We start from the raw sequence: 20,401 nt of genomic DNA on the forward strand, positions 1-20,401 counted from the left end.
GTCCATTGCATAAAATATTGTTATTTTTTGCTGTATTTTGTATTATTTAAAATAAAGTATCTTAAATATTTTTGAGCAGCTCTTCTTGAATGTCATTTTACAGTTAGTTAGCTCATAATAAGCTTGATTTTTTTTAATAGTTTTAACAATATAATTACAGACATAGAGGGCATAGGATTTATCCTTTAGCTTAAGAGCAGCTCTAGAATTCTACAACTATATATAAACATAAGTTGTTTTTTTTTTTAAATCTGGTTTAAAAGTTTTACTGAGGTATAATTGACACATAATTACTATACATATGTTAAGTGTACAATTTGAGGCTTTTTCATGTGTATACACCCACTAAACCATAACCATAATCAAAATAATAAACATATCTATTTCCCCCAAAAGTGTTCTCATGACCCTTTATAAGATCTCCCTCTAGACATTTAATATTCATTTTATCTCTCCAATCCCCCATCATCCTCAGGCAATCACTGATTTGATTTCTATCATTAAAGATAAGTTGGTAATTTCTAGAATTTTTTTTATAAACATAAGTTTTATATTGAACTGTAATTTTTTAAAAGTCCATATTTTTTATTTTAGTTAAGTAAACACATGATCAATTATCCGAATGACTGTATATCTTGTCCAAGTTAGTATTTGCATTTTCAGACATGTATGTACCAGTTTGGAAGATATGTGATCACACTACTTACAGTGAACTATTTCATTTTTTCATTATTTGGTCTTTCACTGCTTTTTCTCTCCTGCTTTAACCACCTATAACCACATCACCAAATAGGTTCTTTATCACAAAGTGGGGAAAGAAAGAATGAATGAAATGAGATATGTTTGTAAGTTTCAGTTATTGGGTTTTAAGCTTCACATTAGTACTACAACTTTCTTTGTATTGTTGGACTTCTTTCTACCACTGAGAAGAGCTTTCTAACATGAAATTTATTTCTGTGTTTGCCATTATAGCACTTCATATAAAAGACACATTGCTTGAATAATTGATTTGTCAGTCCCTAAGAATTTATAAAAACGTATTTTATTGAGATATCTTAATGAAAATTTTAATGTTGTTAGTGTCCATTTTGATGATTCCTTAGTTTATATATTTTGTCCATTACTTTTAATAAATGAACTGTTGAACTTTTCTAACCGCTTCAAATTAATATCCAAGAGTATGTTGGGGTTTTTGTTTTTACTACTATTACTCTTTTTTTGTTAAATGGAATACTTTAAGTGTTGGATTGTGAAGAAATAAAAATAATACTTTCAGGAAGTAGTAAAGTATGGTGAAGACTAGAAAAATAAGTGGATTGTTCAAATTTTAAATTGATAGAGAAGTGTTCTTTAAATATTAAATTTCTGTATTTTAAATTAAATGACCTATTATAAATACCCTCATTTTCTTATGCCTAAATTTGGGTTATTAGGTAAGGTATATCTTACCTTGAATAGGAAGTTCATATTTCCAAACTCCCTTGAGAGTGTACCTAATTATACTTTATGTAAATAATTATAATTAACATATCCTTGTATTAAAAATTGTTAAGTTGTAGTAATCCAATGAAAAGTACCGAATTGGGAAATCAGAAGATGAAGGTCTGAGTCCTTGCTCCAGCTTAGTTACTTCAGCTGGCCAGTTAACTTTTTTGGATTTTAGTTTTCTGAGCTGTAAAATGGGACAATATAATAATATAATATAATATAATAATAATATAATGTAACACTTTCCCCATCAAAATTGTAACACCTTCGCCTGAATCTAAAGAGTTAAATCTAGTTTGTACCAAACATGTTCCCTCTTAAGGGCAGAACCATATTTTATAATTGAGAAAACATGCTAAGATAGGTACCAACTGAAGTGATCTTAATGTTTAAAGCAGGAAAACTCTATTTCATAGAATGACTTCAATGGAAATAGGGCATTTTTTCCACCTTTAGACTGTTTATTATCACAAAATTAATTACCTTTCTACATTTATAGAAATTCAAAATAGTGTTTTACAATATTGACAGGTATACAAAAATTTAAATATCACAATACCCCTGAAAATTTTGTCACAAACCACCTTTATAACTGTATTTTACTATGGCCACAAAAGTGTCTTTATTTATAAGGGTATATTTTAAAACTTACCACTTTCTATGTAGAGACATGTGTTGATAGTCTTTCCAGATTCTGTATTGGTATATTCACACTGGCATAGTCACTGATAATTCACAGATTTCCTAGATTTGTTGATTAACTTAGCATCCCAGGAAAGATTTTCTCAGTTTCCCCAAAATTAATTGGATGGAAGGATTACATGCCATCTAAATCTCTTGAACCATACATCACTGCTTATATTTTATGTTGCAGTTAAATAAGACTGAACTGGAATATTTTTAAACTTAATTGGTCAGTATTTAGGATGTGAATTTTTACTTTGCAAGAACAGTAACAGCACTGGCTTTCTAGAGGGAGACATTAAGAAAGGCATCTTAGGCAATCAGTGGCTCTGCCAGTATATACACAATAACTTACTAATACTTTTGAAAATAAAATTACATATTAAGTATGTAGAATAGTCTGCAAGAATTTAAAACTGATAGCACCTACAAGTAACTTCTTGCTCTTCTTTTCAGTATGAAAACAAAGTTGCCGTACGTGACAGAGTGGCGTTTGCTTGTAAATTCCTTAGTGATAGTCAGGTAAAAACTAATCTAATTCTGTATTTGAAGTGATTAATATTTCCTCTTATTAGATTAAGAAACTAATCTTTATGTACAAATATGTATCTGTAACATTTATATATACATTATTCTAAAAAAGTAATAATTTGTTAGATCAAGATACTGTAGACATGTGTATCATAACCAAAATTGTTTAAGAATCCTGACTTAATATTTTAGTTTATTTTGCTTTTGGTTTACAGTAAAAGACATTGAGCTCACCCCTTTGGGGTGCTATAAAAGAATTCCTTCATTTCTTAATACAATAAAAGTATTGAATGCATATTCTGTGTATATAATGAGAAAGAAATGCCCATAAACAACCAATAATACAAGGTGCTAAGTGCTATAATAATGGGGAAGTCCTGGGGGAACATAGAGGAATCTTGGCTAGAGGTTGGGGTGGGATGAAGTCAGAGACCTTACCAAGAGATGATTATTTTTGATAATTTTCAAGTTCCGTTTCAACTCAGATTCTATGATTCTGTTACAGCAAGAACTTTGCAGAATACTGAGGGACAGTTCTCTTTAAATTTAAATAGTTAACCCTCTATACTTCTTTTATAGAATAATTATTAAAGCATAATAAGTGCCTTTTAAAAAATATTTTAAATAATCACGGATGCTGCATTGTAATTTATGATAGATAACAGACTTCTTAAGAGATCACATCTAAATTTTTGCAAGGGCTTTGTTTTAAAATGTTTTCCATAAAAATAAAACTTCCTAAAGTACAAGTTTTGAAGTACAAAGTATATAGTGAAACAGATTGCTTCAGAAATATCACTTTGAATTTTCCAGTTAAATAGATATATTGAAAAGTTGACAAACGAAATGAAAGAGGCTGGAAATTTGGAAGGAATACTGCTTACAGGCCTTACTAAAGATGGAGTGGACTTAATGGAGAGTTATGTCGATAGAACTGGAGATGTCCAAACAGCAAGTTACTGCATGTTGCAGGTTAGTGCAGTGTGGCAGCATCTTAAAGAAAAACAGTGGTTAAACACCTTCTTCCTTCATTGAGTGGGTATGCCTTTTGCTTGCTTAGGATCTTTAGAAGGCATTTAATTTAGTTTAATTTTTTTTAATTTAAACTTTAGGTGATTAACATACAGTGCAATATTGGTTTCTAGAGTAGAATTCAGTAATTCATCACTTACATACAACACCCAGTGCTCATCAAAACAAGTACCCTCCTTAATACCCATCACCCATCTAGCCCATCCCCCACCCACCTCCCTCCATCAACCCTCTTTTTGTTCTCTTATCTTTAAGAGTCTCTTATGGCTTGTTTCCTTCTCTCCTTTTTTTGCTTTTCTGCCTTCCCATACGTTCATCTGTTTTCTTTCTTAAATTCCCCATATAAGTGAGATCATATGGCATTTGTCTTTCTCTGACTTATTTCATTTAGCATAATACACTGTAGCTCCATCCATGTCGTTGCAAATGGCAAGATTTCATTCTTTTTGATGGCTGAGTAGTATTCCATTGTATATACCACATCTTCTTCATTCATCAGTCCATGGACATTTGGGCTCTCTCCATAGTTCAGGCATTGTGGACATTGCTGCTATAAACATTGGAATGTATGTGTCCCTTTGAATCTGTATTTTTGTATTCTTTGGGTAAATACCTAGTAGTGCAATTGCTGATCATAAGGTAGTTCTATTTTAACTTTTTGAGGAACCTCCATACTGTTCTCCAGAGTGGCTGTATCAGTTTGCATTCCCAACAGTGTAGGAGGATTCCCCTTTCTCCACATCCTCGCCAACACCTCTTGTTTCTTGTGTTGTTAATTTTAGCCATCCTGACAGGTATGAGATGACATCTCATTGTGGTTTTGCTTTGTATTTCCCTGATGCTAAGTAATGTTGAGCATCTTTTCATGTGTCTTTTAAGCCATCTGGATGTCTTTTTTGGAAAAGTGTCCATTCTTGTCTTCTGCCCATTTCTTAACTGGATTATTTGGTTTTTGGGAGTTGAGTTTGTTAAGTTCTTTGTGGATTTTGGGTACCAACCCTTTATCAGATAATGTCATTTGCAAATATCTTCTCCCATTCCATAGGCTCCTTTTTAGTTTTGTTGATTGTTTTCTTTGTTGTGCAGAAGCTTTTTATCTTGATGAAGTCCCGGTAGTGCATTTTTTGCTTTTGTTTCCCTTGCCTCTGGTGATGTGTCTGGTAAGAAGTTGGCTGTGGCTGAGGTCAGAGGTTTCTGCCTGTGGGCTCCTCTAGGATTTTGATGATTTTCTGTCTCACATTTAGATCTTTCATCCATTTTGAATTTATTTTTGTGTATGGTATAAGAAAGTGGTCCAGTTTCATTCTTTTGCATGTGGCTGTCCAGTTTTCCCAACACCCTTTTTTGAAGAGAATTTTTTCCATTGGATATTCTTTCCTGCTATGTCGAAGATTAGTTGACCATATAGTTGTGGGTTCATTTTTGGGTTTTTTATTCTGTTCCATTGATCTATGTGTCTGTTTTTGTGCTAGTACCATACTGTCTTGATGATTACAGCTTTGTAATATAGTTTGAAATCTAGAATCGTAGTGCTTCCAGTACTGTTTTTCTTTTTCAGAATTGCTTTGTCTATTAAGGGTCTTTTGTGGTTCCATACAAATTTTAGGATTATTTGTTCTAGCTCTGTGAAAAATGCTGGTGTTATTTTGATAGGGATTGCATTAAATGTGTAGATTGCTTTGGGTTAGAAGACATTTAACTTTAATCAGTTGATCTGTAGTGGACTTCTATTTTATCTTACTGTCCCTCAGCTTCCTCTATTGGGTTATCCAGTTTTTCCTTTCATTTTGGGAAGTATCAGTGTTGAACTTACATAAAGCTCAAACAGAGCAGAGAAACCTCTCTCTAATTTGTCCAGTTCACAAAACTTTACCTTCTACAAAAGAGATTTCCTTTCCTTGATCTGAACTACAGTCTCACTTGAAGTGCAGAAGGCAAGTTATACTACAAGTCTCTGAACTCTCATTTTCCCTTTTTATGATTTGGGGTAACCAGTTCATCAATTTACTCTCAATTCTTACTGTCCAGCAGTTAAAAACAGATTTCTGGCAAAGGTTCCCTTCATTACTTTTGATAGAAATAGGGTGAAAATTTAGAGCATTTCCCTGAGATTATAGCCCTCCAGTTAATCTTATCCTTTCATGGTGTCCTCTTTCCTGTCCCTGTCCTTTCATACACTTGATAGCATGCTGTGTCCTGGGCAAATGTAGTAAAATGCCCCCTCCGATCCTACCTTCTTATGAACAAATACAGATACTGGCCCACAAACTGCAGTATAAAGGTAGCAACTTTTCAGGCCACTGCCCATTATGTAACAAAGTGCATCATTTTTTTCTTACTGAAATGAGGTTACCATCTATTAAATCAAACTGTAGGTATGTGGCTACAGAGTGCAAGTGGCCTTATACTGTTTATGAAGAGAAGTCAGCTATTATAATTATTGTCTTCCTATGTAATGTTTCATTTTCCCTTGGGCTGCTTTTGATTTTCAGCAGTTTACCCTTGATGCTTAGTTGTACTTCTTTCTGCCCTGCTTGTGGTTCACTGAGCTTCTTAGATCTGCAAGTCAGTATTTTTCATTAGTTTTGAAAAGTTTGGGGTATTATTTCTTTATATATATTTTTTCTGCTTCAATCTCATTCTCTTCTCTTTTGGGGGCTTATATTACATGTATATTGAACCATTTGATAGTGTCCCATACGTATCATTTTCTTTCCAACCTTTTTTTCTCTGTTCTTCAAATTGGTTAAATGCTGTTGATTTGTTCATTGACTCTTATGTCACCTGATGTTAAGTTTCTCAGGAAATTCTTAATTTTAGCTATTGTACAATTTAGTTCTAGAATCTCAATTTTTTTATAGTTTACTTTTTTTAAGATTTTATTTATTTATTTAATTGACAGAGAGAGAGAGACAGCGAGAGAGGGAACACAAGCAGGGGGAGTGGGAGAGGGAGAAGCAGGCTTCCTGCCAAGCAGGGAGCCCGATGCGGGGCTCGATCCCAGGACCCTGGGATAATGACCTGAGCTGAAGGCAGTCGCTTAACCGACTGAGCCACCCATGCGCCCCTATAGTTTACATTTTTCATTAAGATCTCTATCTGCACACTAATTGAACATATATCTAATAGTTGCATTTAGGATTTTGCCTGCTAACTCTAACATGGGCTATTTTAGGCTTAGTTTCTTTTGACTGCCTTTTTTCCTTGACTTTCAACTATATTTACCTGTTTCTTTGTGTCTCGTGGTTTTTTCATTTGAATACTGGATGTTGTGTATAGTACATTATAGAGATCTGGGTTCTTTTACCTTTTTCTGAAGAATGTTGGTTAATGCTTTTAAAAGTTCAGTTACTTGCTGCTCACTTTGGTCTCAGGTTTTGTTACTGTGGATCTGTGGGAAGCCCAAGTTATTTCCCAAGCCTTTCTAATCTTTTTTTTTTTTTTTAAAGATTTTATTTATTTATTCATGAGAGACACAGAGAGAGAGAGGCAGAGGGAGAAGCAGGCTCCCAAGGAGCACGGAGCCCGAAGTGGGACTCGATCCCAGGACCCTGGGATCATGACCTGAGCTGAAGGCAGATGCCCAACCATCTGAGCCACCCAGGCGCCCAAGCCTTTCCAATCTTAATCTCTGAACTATTTTCCTCTGCAGATTTTGTTGGAGCTTAATTTTAGGTTTATTTGGGGCACATCTAGAGAAGACTTATCAAATATGAGTTGACCAAATGCTTTCTGAGTTTATCCCCATGGAAGGGGAAAGAGTGGATATGAAGATTTCTCCTTTTTTCTATGAATTTTCTTTTTAAACTAGGGATTATATTCTACTTTAGTACTTAGTTCTGGCTAGTTGGCCATTATCAGGACTAGAAGAGATGTTTACTTTTTTAAGAACTGATATTATCAGCTAAGAGAATTTAACTCATAACAGAAATGAATACCTAATTAATAGGTGAAAGATAAGCTTCTTCTGTTTTGATAGAATGTCTAAAGATAGATTGTCTGTTAGCTGTTACAGGTTTTTTCCCTTTTTCCATTAGATACATTAAGTTCTAACATTTTACTTTTCAAAAAAACTGGGCTTCAAATTAATGCCCATGGCATCATTGGAGATTGAGACTTTCTCTACTTTGTTTATCATGTGAACTTAAGGAAGCTGTCCTGGACAGGGCTAAAAGCATTCTGTGAAAACCCAAAGCAAGCACAGGTGAAGTGTCACAGCTGCCAGGGAAAATACAGCTTTAGGAAGAGTCTTACTGGCAAGAAATTGAAGTTCTTACTCAAGTAAAATTAAGGTAGAGAAATTGTTACTTTTCATTGTGGCCCAGGGGCAAAAGAATGAAGAACATCTTTGGTTTGGTTTTGGGTTTTTTTTGTTTGTTTGTTTTGTTTTGTTTAATTTTTAAGGTAATAAATGTATGTTTTAATTGAGCCAGAGAGAGAATAGGCAGGTTTAACTGTCCGATAAATAGGTATACAAAAATAGCATTTCCATTCACAGTACATGCTAGGTACAAAGGATGAGGCTCAGTATTATTTTAAATGTGATGGAGCAATTTTGGTATGCATTTGGATTAGATAGTAAACAGATTTTGTGAATGCAGAGGTTTTAATTTTGGGGACAAAGTATTCACATCATTTTTTATTGTATTCAAGTAGGAAAGTGAATTGTTTACTCTTGGGTCCTTAAACTTAAATAAGAGATAGAGAATTACACTTTCCTCGCCAGGTATAATGATAATATAATATATATTTATGTCACTAGTAGAGGCCAGCTTAAAGTAAATTAAAGAAGCTTCCATCAATTATTTTATCTGTATCCTCATTATGAACCAGCTTTTGGCAAAAAGGGAGCCTATTTCTCCTGTGTGACTCATATTCACATGTTATTTGGAATCCTCTGGCTTAGCCAGAAAAATTTTTGAAGAACTATATTAATTCATGATTTCTTTTTAGGGTTCTCCTTTAGATGTTCTTAAAGATGAAAGAGTTCAGTACTGGATTGAGAATTACAGAAATTTATTAGATGCCTGGAGGTTTTGGCACAAACGAGCTGAGTTTGATATTCACAGGAGTAAGTTGGATCCCAGTTCTAAACCTTTAGCACAGGTAAGTAAGTACATTATTTTGGAGAGAATCAAATTGTAACATGTGCTTAATGTAACCCAAAGAGAAGTGTTCACAGCATGTTATATTGGGTAAATTTAGAGCTCAATTTAATAAATTATTTATTAGCTCATCCTTTTGCTTATACTGAGTTCCTATTGATGTCTTTTTCTGTCCCAGACCGCACTCCATCCTTGACCATTCCGTGTTTTGGGCCCTGCCACTTCCTAACAATCATCTCGGTGGCTTGAGCTTTAGTCTGAGCTAGTGCAAACGACAGCAGGCCTAGAGGGTCTTAGGTAAACCTAAATCAATCCTAGGGCTCAGCTTTTCTAGTACATTCCAAGCCCTTTCTGAATCTAAACTATTATGCTATCTTAAAAATTCCATTTATGTATTCAATTTTTCTGCACTATTTCTGTGTAATAAGGAAGGATTTGCTTTTTTCTCTAACAGTATATACATATGTCTATATGTCAAATTTAACATGGACATTGTTTTCTTTTAATATTAGTTTAAAAAACATGAACTCAGTTATCACATAAAACACATGACATGAGATCACTGTATCTAAATTTGGACATTAAATACTGAGTATATCCTCAATGTGAGCACTGGATGGTGCTGTTTTCTTATTTTAGAAAGTTGAGAAATTAGTGATTATTTTAAAACAACCCGAGTTTTTGTAAAATAGCATTACGTGATAATATTTGTTACTAATCTATGTAAGTGTTTAAGAGCCCAGGAATTTAAAAGCAAAATGAACATTTTCTATTACTATTATTCTAAAATTCTAGCTATTTGACATTATAGGGTCCTTAACTCCTTTTTGTCTTAGAAATGAATGTTTTCTTTACAAGAAAATTTTGTTGAGAAGATGGAATCATTGAACTTTGGATCAGAACTTATATTGGGTTATTTTATAATGTTCGTGTGAATTCTAAAGTCTTTGTTATTTCTAAAATGTTGTTATCTGATGTTTCCAAGTTTTTCTGCAGATGTCAGTGGTGTTAGAAAGGATATAACTAGAGGTAACAGAGAGGAAGTACTCAATGTCACTGCTGAGTGGAAATCCTAGATGAAAGCTAATCAAATTTCGTGGATAACAAATTATTTTATAATATAAAATAAACCTTAAAAATTATTTAAGAGTAATTTGTTAGGATCAGACTTTGAATTTTATTTATAAAGTTTGCATTATATTTATTCCTCCTTTCATTTGTTGTATAGGTGTTTGTGAGTTGCAATTTTTGTGGCAAGTCGATCTCCTACAGCTGTTCAACTGTGCCTCATCAGGGCAGAGGTTTTAGTCAGTATGGTGTCAGTGGTTCACCAACAAAATCTAAAGTCACAAGTTGCCCTGGCTGTCGAAAACCCCTTCCTCGATGTGCACTTTGCCTCATTAATATGGGAACACCTGTTTCTAGCTGTCCTGGTATGACGTAATTCTATAATATATTTTCTGAGCTGAAATTGTTCCTACATAATTGATTTAATGTTGTCAGTAGAAGACATACAAAGTTGAGTTTCTTTATTTCTAAGAGCAAGCCACTTTGCTGGCTCATAGGTTTTGTATTTCCTGGAATTTGTAAAATCTATACATTAAAAGTAAAATCTGTATTCATGATATCACAAGTAACCTCACAAATGCTGGCCAATTTGAAGTTTGTGAAAAGAGCTTAAATATTAAGTAATCCTATAATTATACTATTTTCTTACCACTTTTTCTAAGAGGAGTTCCTTCAGATTTTTTGTTTAAAAGTCAGTGCACTGTCATTTTTTAAAAATACCTTGTACACATAAAAGAGCTTTTGATAGTCTCAAAGCACTTTCACATTCTCTTTTTTAATCTTCAAAATCTACCTGTGAAATATTGGAGAAAGTGTTAGTTTAGAAATCACATCCCTTTACTTCCAAGTTTGGTGCTGCTTCTGCTATATTTGTCAGTTACCTAGTGAACATATGTATTTTTTTAATGGTTAGAAATGTTAGGATTATTGTTTCCTGCTTATGGTACCTATAGAAAAAAATTTTGAGAACGGTAGATAATTGAATATAATGTATCCAGTGGCTGGAAATATTTGAGCTATTTATTTACCTTGAAAATTACACTATGGCAGAAATTTTAATTAAAAACATTTGAGTATTTAGCATACTGGTATAATCAAGAACTGGATATGGTGTCAGAATGCTTATTTTATTAGTTCTAGTTCTGTGACATTCAGTCTGTAACATTAAGAGTTACTTTAGGCCTCGTTCATATAAGGTGTTAGACGGAGATTCTTTTTAGTTATGAAATTTTATAATTCTGTTCTGCAGTTGGTTCATGTCAGTTGTTTTATTTGTTACATTAACATCTGTGAAAGAGGTTTGCTGGTATCATTGGCTGAGTAATTTTCAGGTTAGATTAAACAAAGGCAATTTGTAATGTTTTCAATTTTATATATTTTGATTTAAATTTTAATCAAGGATTTTCATTTTATATATTGCATGTTGATCACTTTTATGGTCCTGATACTAGTAAATAGAAAATAATTTGGAATAAAAATCTACTACAGTGATAGAACGAGGCAAAATATTGCATAAATAAGTTATATATGAACTGGGATACATAAAAATAGTTAAATTCAATGCATTTTTCAGACTGTAAGCCGCAGGAAGCCATAATGGCCTGAGTGCTGTTCTTTTTTGCTAGATATTAACTTTTCAATCTTTTTTATTTTTGAAATAGGTAAAAAATGAGAAAATTGGTTTTCAAAATGAAGAAAAGGCAAAACATTTCAACCTCTCTGTTATGGAGATTGTTAATTTAATGAATATTCAACACTCAGTTTATAAAATGTTAACATTTTTCCATATTTGCTTCAGAAATTTTATTTGAAATTTGCTTCAGTAATAATTTTTTGTATATATTTGAATCCTTGCTAAGGTAAGACTGATAATGCTGAGATGAATCAGAGATCCTTGTGGAGCTTATAGTGTACAATGAGCATGGATAAAATAAGAAATGATATGTTTAAGAAAATAAATAGTGATCCAGAATCCCTTATCTGTTATTCCAGAATCTCTAAAAAGATCTGAAAATCCAGTTTTCTTAACGACTTTACAGTAATCTCATATGATCAAAAACAAAAACAAAACACTTGTTCAGAATTGACATGAGGCTGTTAAGGTCTTTGATTACAGAATGCTGCCTCAGACTTTCCTGGAATTGTTATATTTGCTCATTATTTTTCTAAAGTCCCAAACATTCTGTATTCTGAAACATGTTTAGCTCCCTGAGGTGAATAAAGAATATTGTATGAAGAAAGTATTAGAATTTTGAAAGAGGGAAACATTACTTCTGTTTGAAGGATATCAGGAAAACTTTAGAAAGAAGATGCTGTTTAAGCAGGTCCTTTAAAAAAGTTTAAGAACTTTATTTATTTATTTATTTTAAAGATTTTATTTATTTGACAGAGAGAGACACAGTGAGAGAGGGAACACAAGCAGGGGGGAGTGGGAGAGGGAGAAGCAGGCTTCCCGCGGAGCAGGGAGCCCGATGCAGGGCTCGATCCCAGGACCCTGGGATCATGACCTGAGCCGAAGGCAGACGCTTAATGACTGAGCCACCCAGGCGCCCCAAGTTTGGGAACTTTAATACGTGAAGATTTAGAGAAGACTTTCCAGGTGTAGACAAAGAATGAAAAGCATGAACTACAATAAAGACATTGGTGAATTTAAGTACAGAGAGTGTATGGGAACTAGCAGTTGCATCTGTATGACAAGAGCCTAGGAAAGTAGACTGATAGGAAATAAATTTGTGTAGGAAAATTAGGGAAACCTGAATATGATCTTTAAAGGATTGCTGAGCTAATTACAAAATACAGTTACCCTTGAACAACATGAGGGTTAGTGGCACCAACCTCTGAATAGTCAAAAATCTAGGTATAACTTTTGACTCCTCCAAAATTTAACTACTAGTAGTTTACTGTTGACCGAAGCCTTACTGATAACAAAAACAGTTGATTAACACGTATTATATGCTTTGTGTAATATATACTGTATTCTTATGGTAAAGTAAGCTAGGGAAAAAATGTTAAGAAAATCATAAGGAAGAGAAAATATATTTACAGTGCCATGCTGCAAAAACTCCACATGTAAGCAGATCCACACAGTTCAAACTCATGTTTTTCAAGGGTTAGCTGTAATAAGCATATTCTTTTTTAATATATAAAATCAGAAGATTCTGAGTTCCAAAATAAGACAGGACCTGATAGAAATAAAACGCTAGCTCAAGGCAGTTTAAAGATTGAGGTGTACAAACTCCCCTGATGCTTTGCCTGAAATTAGAGATGTCATCATCCATCATGGTTCATGATCCAAATGGCCAGGATTTCCATAAGCTTATTTAACTGAGGGTTGCATATTTTTATGCTTAGTTGTGCTTTAAAGATTGGAACTCTATTGAAAATAACGCTTATAATTATAAACCTTTATAATTATTTATAAATTTTTATAACTATAATGTTTAGTTATAAACATATTTAACATTATGAATGTTATTTATTCAACATGTATCTATTTAGCACCTATTTTTCTAAGCGCTAGGAATGTTACAGTGAACAAAACACAAAAATCCCTGCCCTTATAGAGCTTAATGTATAGGAGTGATACCTTTTTTAAAGGTAGATTATATACTGGTTTCCTTCTTACTTTTAGTAGTAGTAGTAGTAGTAGTAGTAGTAGTAGTAGTAGTAGTAGTTAGTGACTGTGTGAAACCCTAGTTTCCCTCAACTATTCTGTAGCACTTATCTTTGTAATTCACTATGAATCTTTTAAAAGTTAAAACTATCTAAAATAAGAAAATAAAAAAATGAAAGTTAAGGGCGCCTGGGTGGCTCAGTTGGTTGAGCGACTGCCTTCGGCTCAGGTCATGATCCTGGAGTCCCTGGATTGAGTCCCGCATCGGGCTCCCTGCTCGGCGAGGAGCCTGCTTCTCCCTCTGGCCCTCCCCCCTCTCATGTACTCTCTCTCTCTCTCATTCTCATTCTCTCAAATAAATAAATAAATCTTTAAAAAAAAAAAAAATGAAAGTTAAAACTATTTGATGTTTTTTGAGTATAGTTGACACACAATGTTACATAAGTTTCAGGTGTACAACTTAGTGATTTGACAAGTTGATTTGTGCCTTGTTCACCACAAGTGTAGTTACCATCACTGTTACAATATCATTGACAGTGTTCCTTACGCTCTGCCTTTTGTTACTTACTCATTCCATAATTGGAGGCCTGTATCTCCCTCTCCCCTTCACCCATTTTGCTTAACCCCTCCCCCCCCCACACACCTTCCCTCTGGAAACCATCAATCAGTTTGTTCTCTGTATTTATGGGTCTGATTCTGCTTTTTGTCTCTTTTTTCTTTTAATTCCATTTATGAGTGGAATTGTATGGTATTTGTCCTCAGTCTGACTTATTTCACTTAGCATGATACCCTCTAGGTCCATCCATGTTGTCTCAGATGATGCGATCTCATTCTTTTTATGGTTTTGTAATATTACTTGTATATGTATACCACATTTTCCTTATCCTTATCTATTCTCCTTATCCTTATCTGTTATCTGTTATCTATCTATTATCTATCCTTATCAGTTATCTATTGATAGAGACTTAGGTTGCTTCCATGTCCTGGCTATTGTAAATAATGCTGCAATAAACATAGGGGTGCATATACCTTTTTGAGTTAGTGTTTTCATTTTCTCTGAGTAAATACCCAATATTGGAATTACTGGATCAAACAGTAATTCTGTTTTTAATTTCTTGAGGAAACTTCATATTGTTCTCCACAATGTCTGCTCCGTTTGCATTCCCAACACTTCACACGAGTTTCCTTTTCTCCATATCCTTGCCAACACGTGTTGTTTCTTGTCTTTTTGATTCTGGCCATTCTGACAGGGGTCAGATGATATCTCATTATGGTTTTGATTTGCATTTCCCTGATGATTACTGACGTATTATCTTTTCATGTGTCTGTGAGCCATTTGTATGTCTTTGGAAAAACATCTATTCAGGTTCTCTGCCCATTTTTTAATAGGATTGTGTGTTTTCTGGTGTTGAGTTACATAAGTTCTTTATATACTGTGGTTATTTACCCCTTATATATCATTTGCTAAAGCTATTTGATCTTTAAAAAGCCTTTTTCAGGTGGCAGTGAGGTAGACCTTAGTATTTTTAGCATCATCAGGGAAACATAAGAAGTAAACTGTCCTGGATCCAGTCTGTTTTCCATGTGTTAGAAGTTACAAAAACAAAGTGAAAATCACTTAATGAGCTATACATGCTATAAAATAGTTTATCTTTAAAAGGTCTGTATTTTCTTTCTTTTTGTTTTCTTCCTCTTTCCTTTCATTGTTAATCATTTTTATGACGCTTTTAGGATGAATTTCAGTGTATTTACATCTTAGCCACCTATACATACTACACCTTCAACCACCTAGATATCCTTCTACCTCACTATCTTTAGCAAAAACAGATGGGTATTTTTAAAAAAACCTATTTGTAAGACTATCCTTGTGGTCATTAAATTATGACCAGCAGTGGTCTAGGTAAAATTTTGAACACAGCATCATGTGTTAATAGGTACACAACTGCTTAATTAAACTTAATATTTTTACTTACTCATTTTTCTATTCCTGTCCCTAATTATATATGATCTTAAAATATTTTAATTTGATCTGTTTTAGAATAAAAGAAAACATATTAAGATAGCCAAAATTAATAGAATGAGCATTTTTGAGCACTGAAAGTTATGTAAATATATATGTGAAGATATACACATATAAACATGCATGCATAATAATACATTTTTCTTCAACTTTTTTTGTGAACTGTAACATAGATAGGAATATATATATCGGGTACTATGATAAATCAAACATCATTGAAGCCTCTGTCCTGCTTAAGATAACATTGGCTGTACCAGCGCCTTTGCTCATTATTCCCTGCCTAGTACAATCTCTTTCCTCTTTCCCAGAGGTAACTACTGCCCTAAATTGTGTGTTACTTTGTTCCTTGGTTATCTGTATAGTTCTATTACATGTTTAGTTTTGTCTCTGTTTTAAATTGCATATGAATGAATCTTATGGGATATATCCTTTGGCTTGTGTTTTTTTTGCTCAACATTGGTTTTGGTTTTTTTACTTTTAATGATGCTGATGAATGTAACTGTAGTTTATTCATATTTCCTTAGTATTTGGTATTCCATTCGTGGCTGTAACACAGTTTTTTCCACTCTACTATGGTTGTGGGCACTTTTGGTTGTTTCCAGATTTTTACTGTTATGAACAATGCTGTTATGAACAATTCTGCATATGAATCCTTTTAGCATGTACAGAAGTTTATCTAGTGTATATACCTAGAAGTAGAATTAGCAAATAATGCTGTTTGCTAATGTTTTCCTTTGGATTTTTATGTCTGTTCAAGGAGAGAGATTGGCCTATAATCTGCCTTCTCATATTATCTTTGTCTGATTTTGTTATTAAAGTTATGCCAGCCTCAGGAAGTGCATTGGGGCATTTTCCCCAATTTTTTTTGGAAGAGTTTGTATAGATGAAAATTACCTGTTCCTTCAGGGTTTTGTAGAACTCACCTATAAACTGGACATGGTATTTTCTCTGTGGGAAGATTTTAAACAGTTTTTCTAAAGTTGTTAATTCAGATTTTCTTAGTGGGTTTGATAATTTAAATTTTTCCATTTTTTATTGAGTATTAAAAATGTAAGGAAACCCCTGTTATCCAGTCGTTTTTCAATCTAAACTAGATCATGGCATTAAAATTGCTATTTCAATATGACGTGTGATTTGTATTTTGACATAGTTTTAGAAATACCTTTTAAGAAGCTTTGAATAAAATATTTTGACAGTTAATGAAGATAATTTTCTTTAACCCATAGGAGGATCCAAATCAGATGAAAAAGTAGACTTGAGCAAGGATAAAAAATTAGCTCAATTTAACAACTGGTTCACATGGTGTCACAATTGCAGGCATGGTGGACATGCTGGTCATATGCTTAGTTGGTTCAGGTAATCAGTATGTTTCTTCTTTAATAGGCTTGGAATTAGAGGAAGTAGAGCAAATGGCCTTTTAAATAGTTCAGGTGTATATAGCCAAAGGATAAATTTCTTTTTTGCGGTCACTTGAGTTAACAAAGGTGGTGTCCGACATTTCTGTCATTAGATATCCTATGTAATCTTAAACTATAAAATTAATACTAAAAATAAATAGTTTAAATATTATGTATGGATTAAATGTTTGAATAGCATTATTTGGAGAGAGGATATGTTTATAGTTTTTTTTTTTTTTTTTACAACTAACCTAATATCCTATCACAGTATGTAATTGAAATTAGAAATTAAATGATGGGAGTATGCATATCAAACAACTGTATCAGTTATCATCTAAATAAACTTCTTATGTAGTAAGTAAGCACTTCATGCAGTAGAGACTCAAGCCGTATTTAATTCTACTTTAAATAGTGCCAGTGGCCCTTTACTCCTCATTGCTATAACTTTTACACCCAGTTTGTCACATTGGCTTTAATTAAAGCTCTGAGGACATTCTTGCCATTTTCATAACTGTAAATCATGTATCTTGTTACATATTTAAAAGGTAAAGCTATTCACTTTTCAGTAACTTTCTCCCCAATTCAGCTTGTCAGTCATTTTTTATTTCATTTTTTTCATGCTTTTTGTCTTTGGGTTTTAATTCCTGTATTTTTTCAAATGCCATTTTGAAAATTACATTCTGCATAGAGATAGGTATATAGGTAAATGTATGTATGTATATGCTTAATTTAGATTTTTAACTGTTACTTGACGTATTTCTTTTAGGGACCATGCAGAGTGTCCCGTTTCTGCATGCACGTGTAAATGTATGCAGTTGGATACGACAGGAAATCTGGTACCTGCAGAGACTGTCCAGCCATAAAATGTTACCATCTAAAGAGAAACCTTCAAGTGTGGAGCTTTCTAATAGATGTCCTTCATAGCTCAAAAACGTACCTCAGAGCAAGCCACTCATGACTTTCCTGTAATGGGAAAATAAATCATTCTATCAAATCAGCAATTGGATGTTTGAGTGATTTTGATGTGCTTCACAGAGACAAATGCTGCTGAAGTGAGCATCAGCGTGTGCGCATGAATTCTGTTCAGTAGGTTGAAAAAGTTCATTTTGGAAGAGCTTTATAGGGATTTTTGAAATTATGAACACTATGCAAGCAGAGTTTCTGGAATAACAAAGAACAGACCTTGAACCTACATCTGCTAAGCTGAAATTGGCTATCTTTTCAGTAAAATCTGTATATCTTTTAAAATAGAATAAAATGACCAATTTTTTACCTTTAGAATTGGAGAACCCCTACCCCACACTGGAGAATAAATTTCATCAAGGTATGGTTGGTATGTATTTCTTAAAGAGTCTTCCTTCATACACTTTCATTTCAAGGTAAGAAATCTTTTGGCACAGACCATTATTGTCTTCCTAAGAAAAGCCTAAATTGAGAATGTATCTAATACTTTTTCTCTTCTGAGGAGAAAAATATGTATCATTTCAGGGGAACATGTTATAAAATTTTCAGTTTTTCAGGCTTTTGTTTTCTAGTGTCCTCATTTGTCTTCAAAGGTTTCTCTCTTTATTAATTCATCATCTTATGCTCACCATCTAAGAGCATCTTCCTGAACACAAAGCCAATGCAAGATTGTAGGTGTCTAACCATTCAGCTTAACCTGCGTCAGTGTGTCCTACTGTCAGATTCCCTCTTAGTTTGGAATACTCTGTTTTTTCGAAGGTAACCTGGGAGATGTAGGGGAGATGTTGGGTCATTTTGGAGACAGTTACGTGTTAAATGTACGTTTCTTAAAGTAAGTATATTTGGGCCAATTCAGGAACTTTATTTAAAAATTTTATTATTTTCCCTTTTCACAGCTAAATAGGAGAGAAATACAAAGGATTTGTGGCATGCTTCTCTGTTACCTGGCATATACAGACTATTGAACTGAATTTCATAGTTGAAGTTGTATTCAACTTCACAGATAAAATAAAAGTAAGCATAAAAATTATTGTATAGATTTTGAAGAAAAATATCTTAAGCTAAAGAATTTTAAGAGCTTTCATGGTAGCAGTTTTACTTGGTGGAATTAACATCAATTACATTAGTTTGAGGTGTGACCTAAATACTGAACAGAAGTGGATTCAATTTATTTTTACTTTGAGATCTGATATAAAAGGCCCTTTTCAGGGAAAACATTGTATATTTATTGCATATCTACTGTAAACATCTCATCTAGTTGGCAGTCTTCTTTTAAACGGAAAGAATTAGGAATATTCCTGTTAGAATATTTTTTTTTTTTTAACAAAGATTGCTATAAAGGGGACTTTTTTCCAGTTTTCTTTTAAGTAAATCTTCCTGACTTCATTTTACTAAAATATAACCTTTATCTTTACCTTTAAAATTACTTCAGTTAAAGTGTTCCTTTCAAATTTTCTATGTCCTAAATATGAAAACTCAGCTTTAAATAATGTCAAACTATCATAATATATTTTCATTTCTCCTTAGCTAAAGTTTGATAAAATTATTGAATTTATATTTATAATAGGGTTATATCTATTTATAATTTTGGGAAATACAATATAATAAAAACAAAGCCTAGAATATAAATAATCTGCTTGTTTGTAGTCATAAAGGGTGACATTTTTAAGATTGTTTATGCCTGTGTGAGCCTCCTGATATTTTCTCTGAAGCCCAAATAGTCCTATAAGATGTCTGTTATATTTGTTTTGCATTTCAGTGTATGTGGACCATGAAAATAGATTCAAATTATTTTTCAATTTTTACTACTAGTCTGATATTTGGGATTATAAACTCAAGATATTTTACCTAAACGTGTTCAATAGAAGTGTTTAATAAAAGTGTTTTTATTACTTTTTTAAAAATTGAATAAATTTGGGTTACAGTCACCGTGTCGGATCTAGAAATTATCTTTGACTCCTCTACATATAATCCAATAAAATAATATTCGTACTTATTTTGATGGCAAATTTGATACCTAATCGTAGTAACATTTTTTAGGCTTTTTTTTTTTTTTCTGTTTAATATGCTTTCCAGAATGGTTATTCTTTAAAATGGTGTATTTTAGGGCGCCTGGGTGGCTCAGTTGGTTAAGCAACTGCCTTCGGCTCAGGTCATGATCCCGGAGTCCCGGGATCGAGTCCCGCATCGGGCTACCTGCTCAGCAGGGAGTCTGCTTCTCCCTCTCCCGCTCCCCCCTCTTGTGCTCTTTCTCTCTCTCACTCTCTCTCTCAAATAAATAAATAAAATCTTTAAAAAAAATAAAAATAAAATGGTGTATTTTAAAAGTAGCTTTCCCTTGTCAGTGCTTAAGTATTAGAGTTAGAAGGGATATCATTCTGAATGTAATTATATGGCCAAATTTAATTTCAGCTGCTCATTTGATGGCAAATATTAAAAGTATGGGCTTTGAAATTTAAACTATAATCCTAGCCCCAGTATAGTGGCCAAGTGACCTGAC

General features: G+C 33.2%; 1 protein-coding gene across 2 annotated transcripts in view; it reads left to right on the plus strand.

Moving 5' to 3' along the window:
- MIOS (meiosis regulator for oocyte development) overlaps positions 1 to 20,401 on the plus strand; it is a 56,361-nt gene that overhangs the window by 18,568 nt on the left and 17,392 nt on the right. The window contains exons 7-12 of one of the 2 annotated variants that reach the window (XM_021689503.1): positions 2,629 to 2,694; positions 3,517 to 3,675; positions 8,689 to 8,841; positions 10,069 to 10,273; positions 16,768 to 16,897; positions 17,705 to 19,721. In XM_021689503.1, the coding sequence (XP_021545178.1) occupies positions 2,629 to 2,694; positions 3,517 to 3,675; positions 8,689 to 8,841; positions 10,069 to 10,273; positions 16,768 to 16,897; positions 17,705 to 17,801 (810 nt within the window). In that variant the 3' untranslated portion in view covers positions 17,802 to 19,721. Of the gene's footprint in view, positions 1 to 2,628; positions 2,695 to 3,516; positions 3,676 to 8,688; positions 8,842 to 10,068; positions 10,274 to 16,767; positions 16,898 to 17,704; positions 19,722 to 20,401 lie in introns of those variants that run through there. The other variant, XR_006541066.1, reaches the window with a different exon arrangement.

Source organism: Neomonachus schauinslandi, chromosome 12 (genome assembly GCF_002201575.2).
Source record: "Neomonachus schauinslandi chromosome 12, ASM220157v2, whole genome shotgun sequence".
Lineage (NCBI taxonomy): Eukaryota > Metazoa > Chordata > Mammalia > Carnivora > Phocidae > Neomonachus > Neomonachus schauinslandi.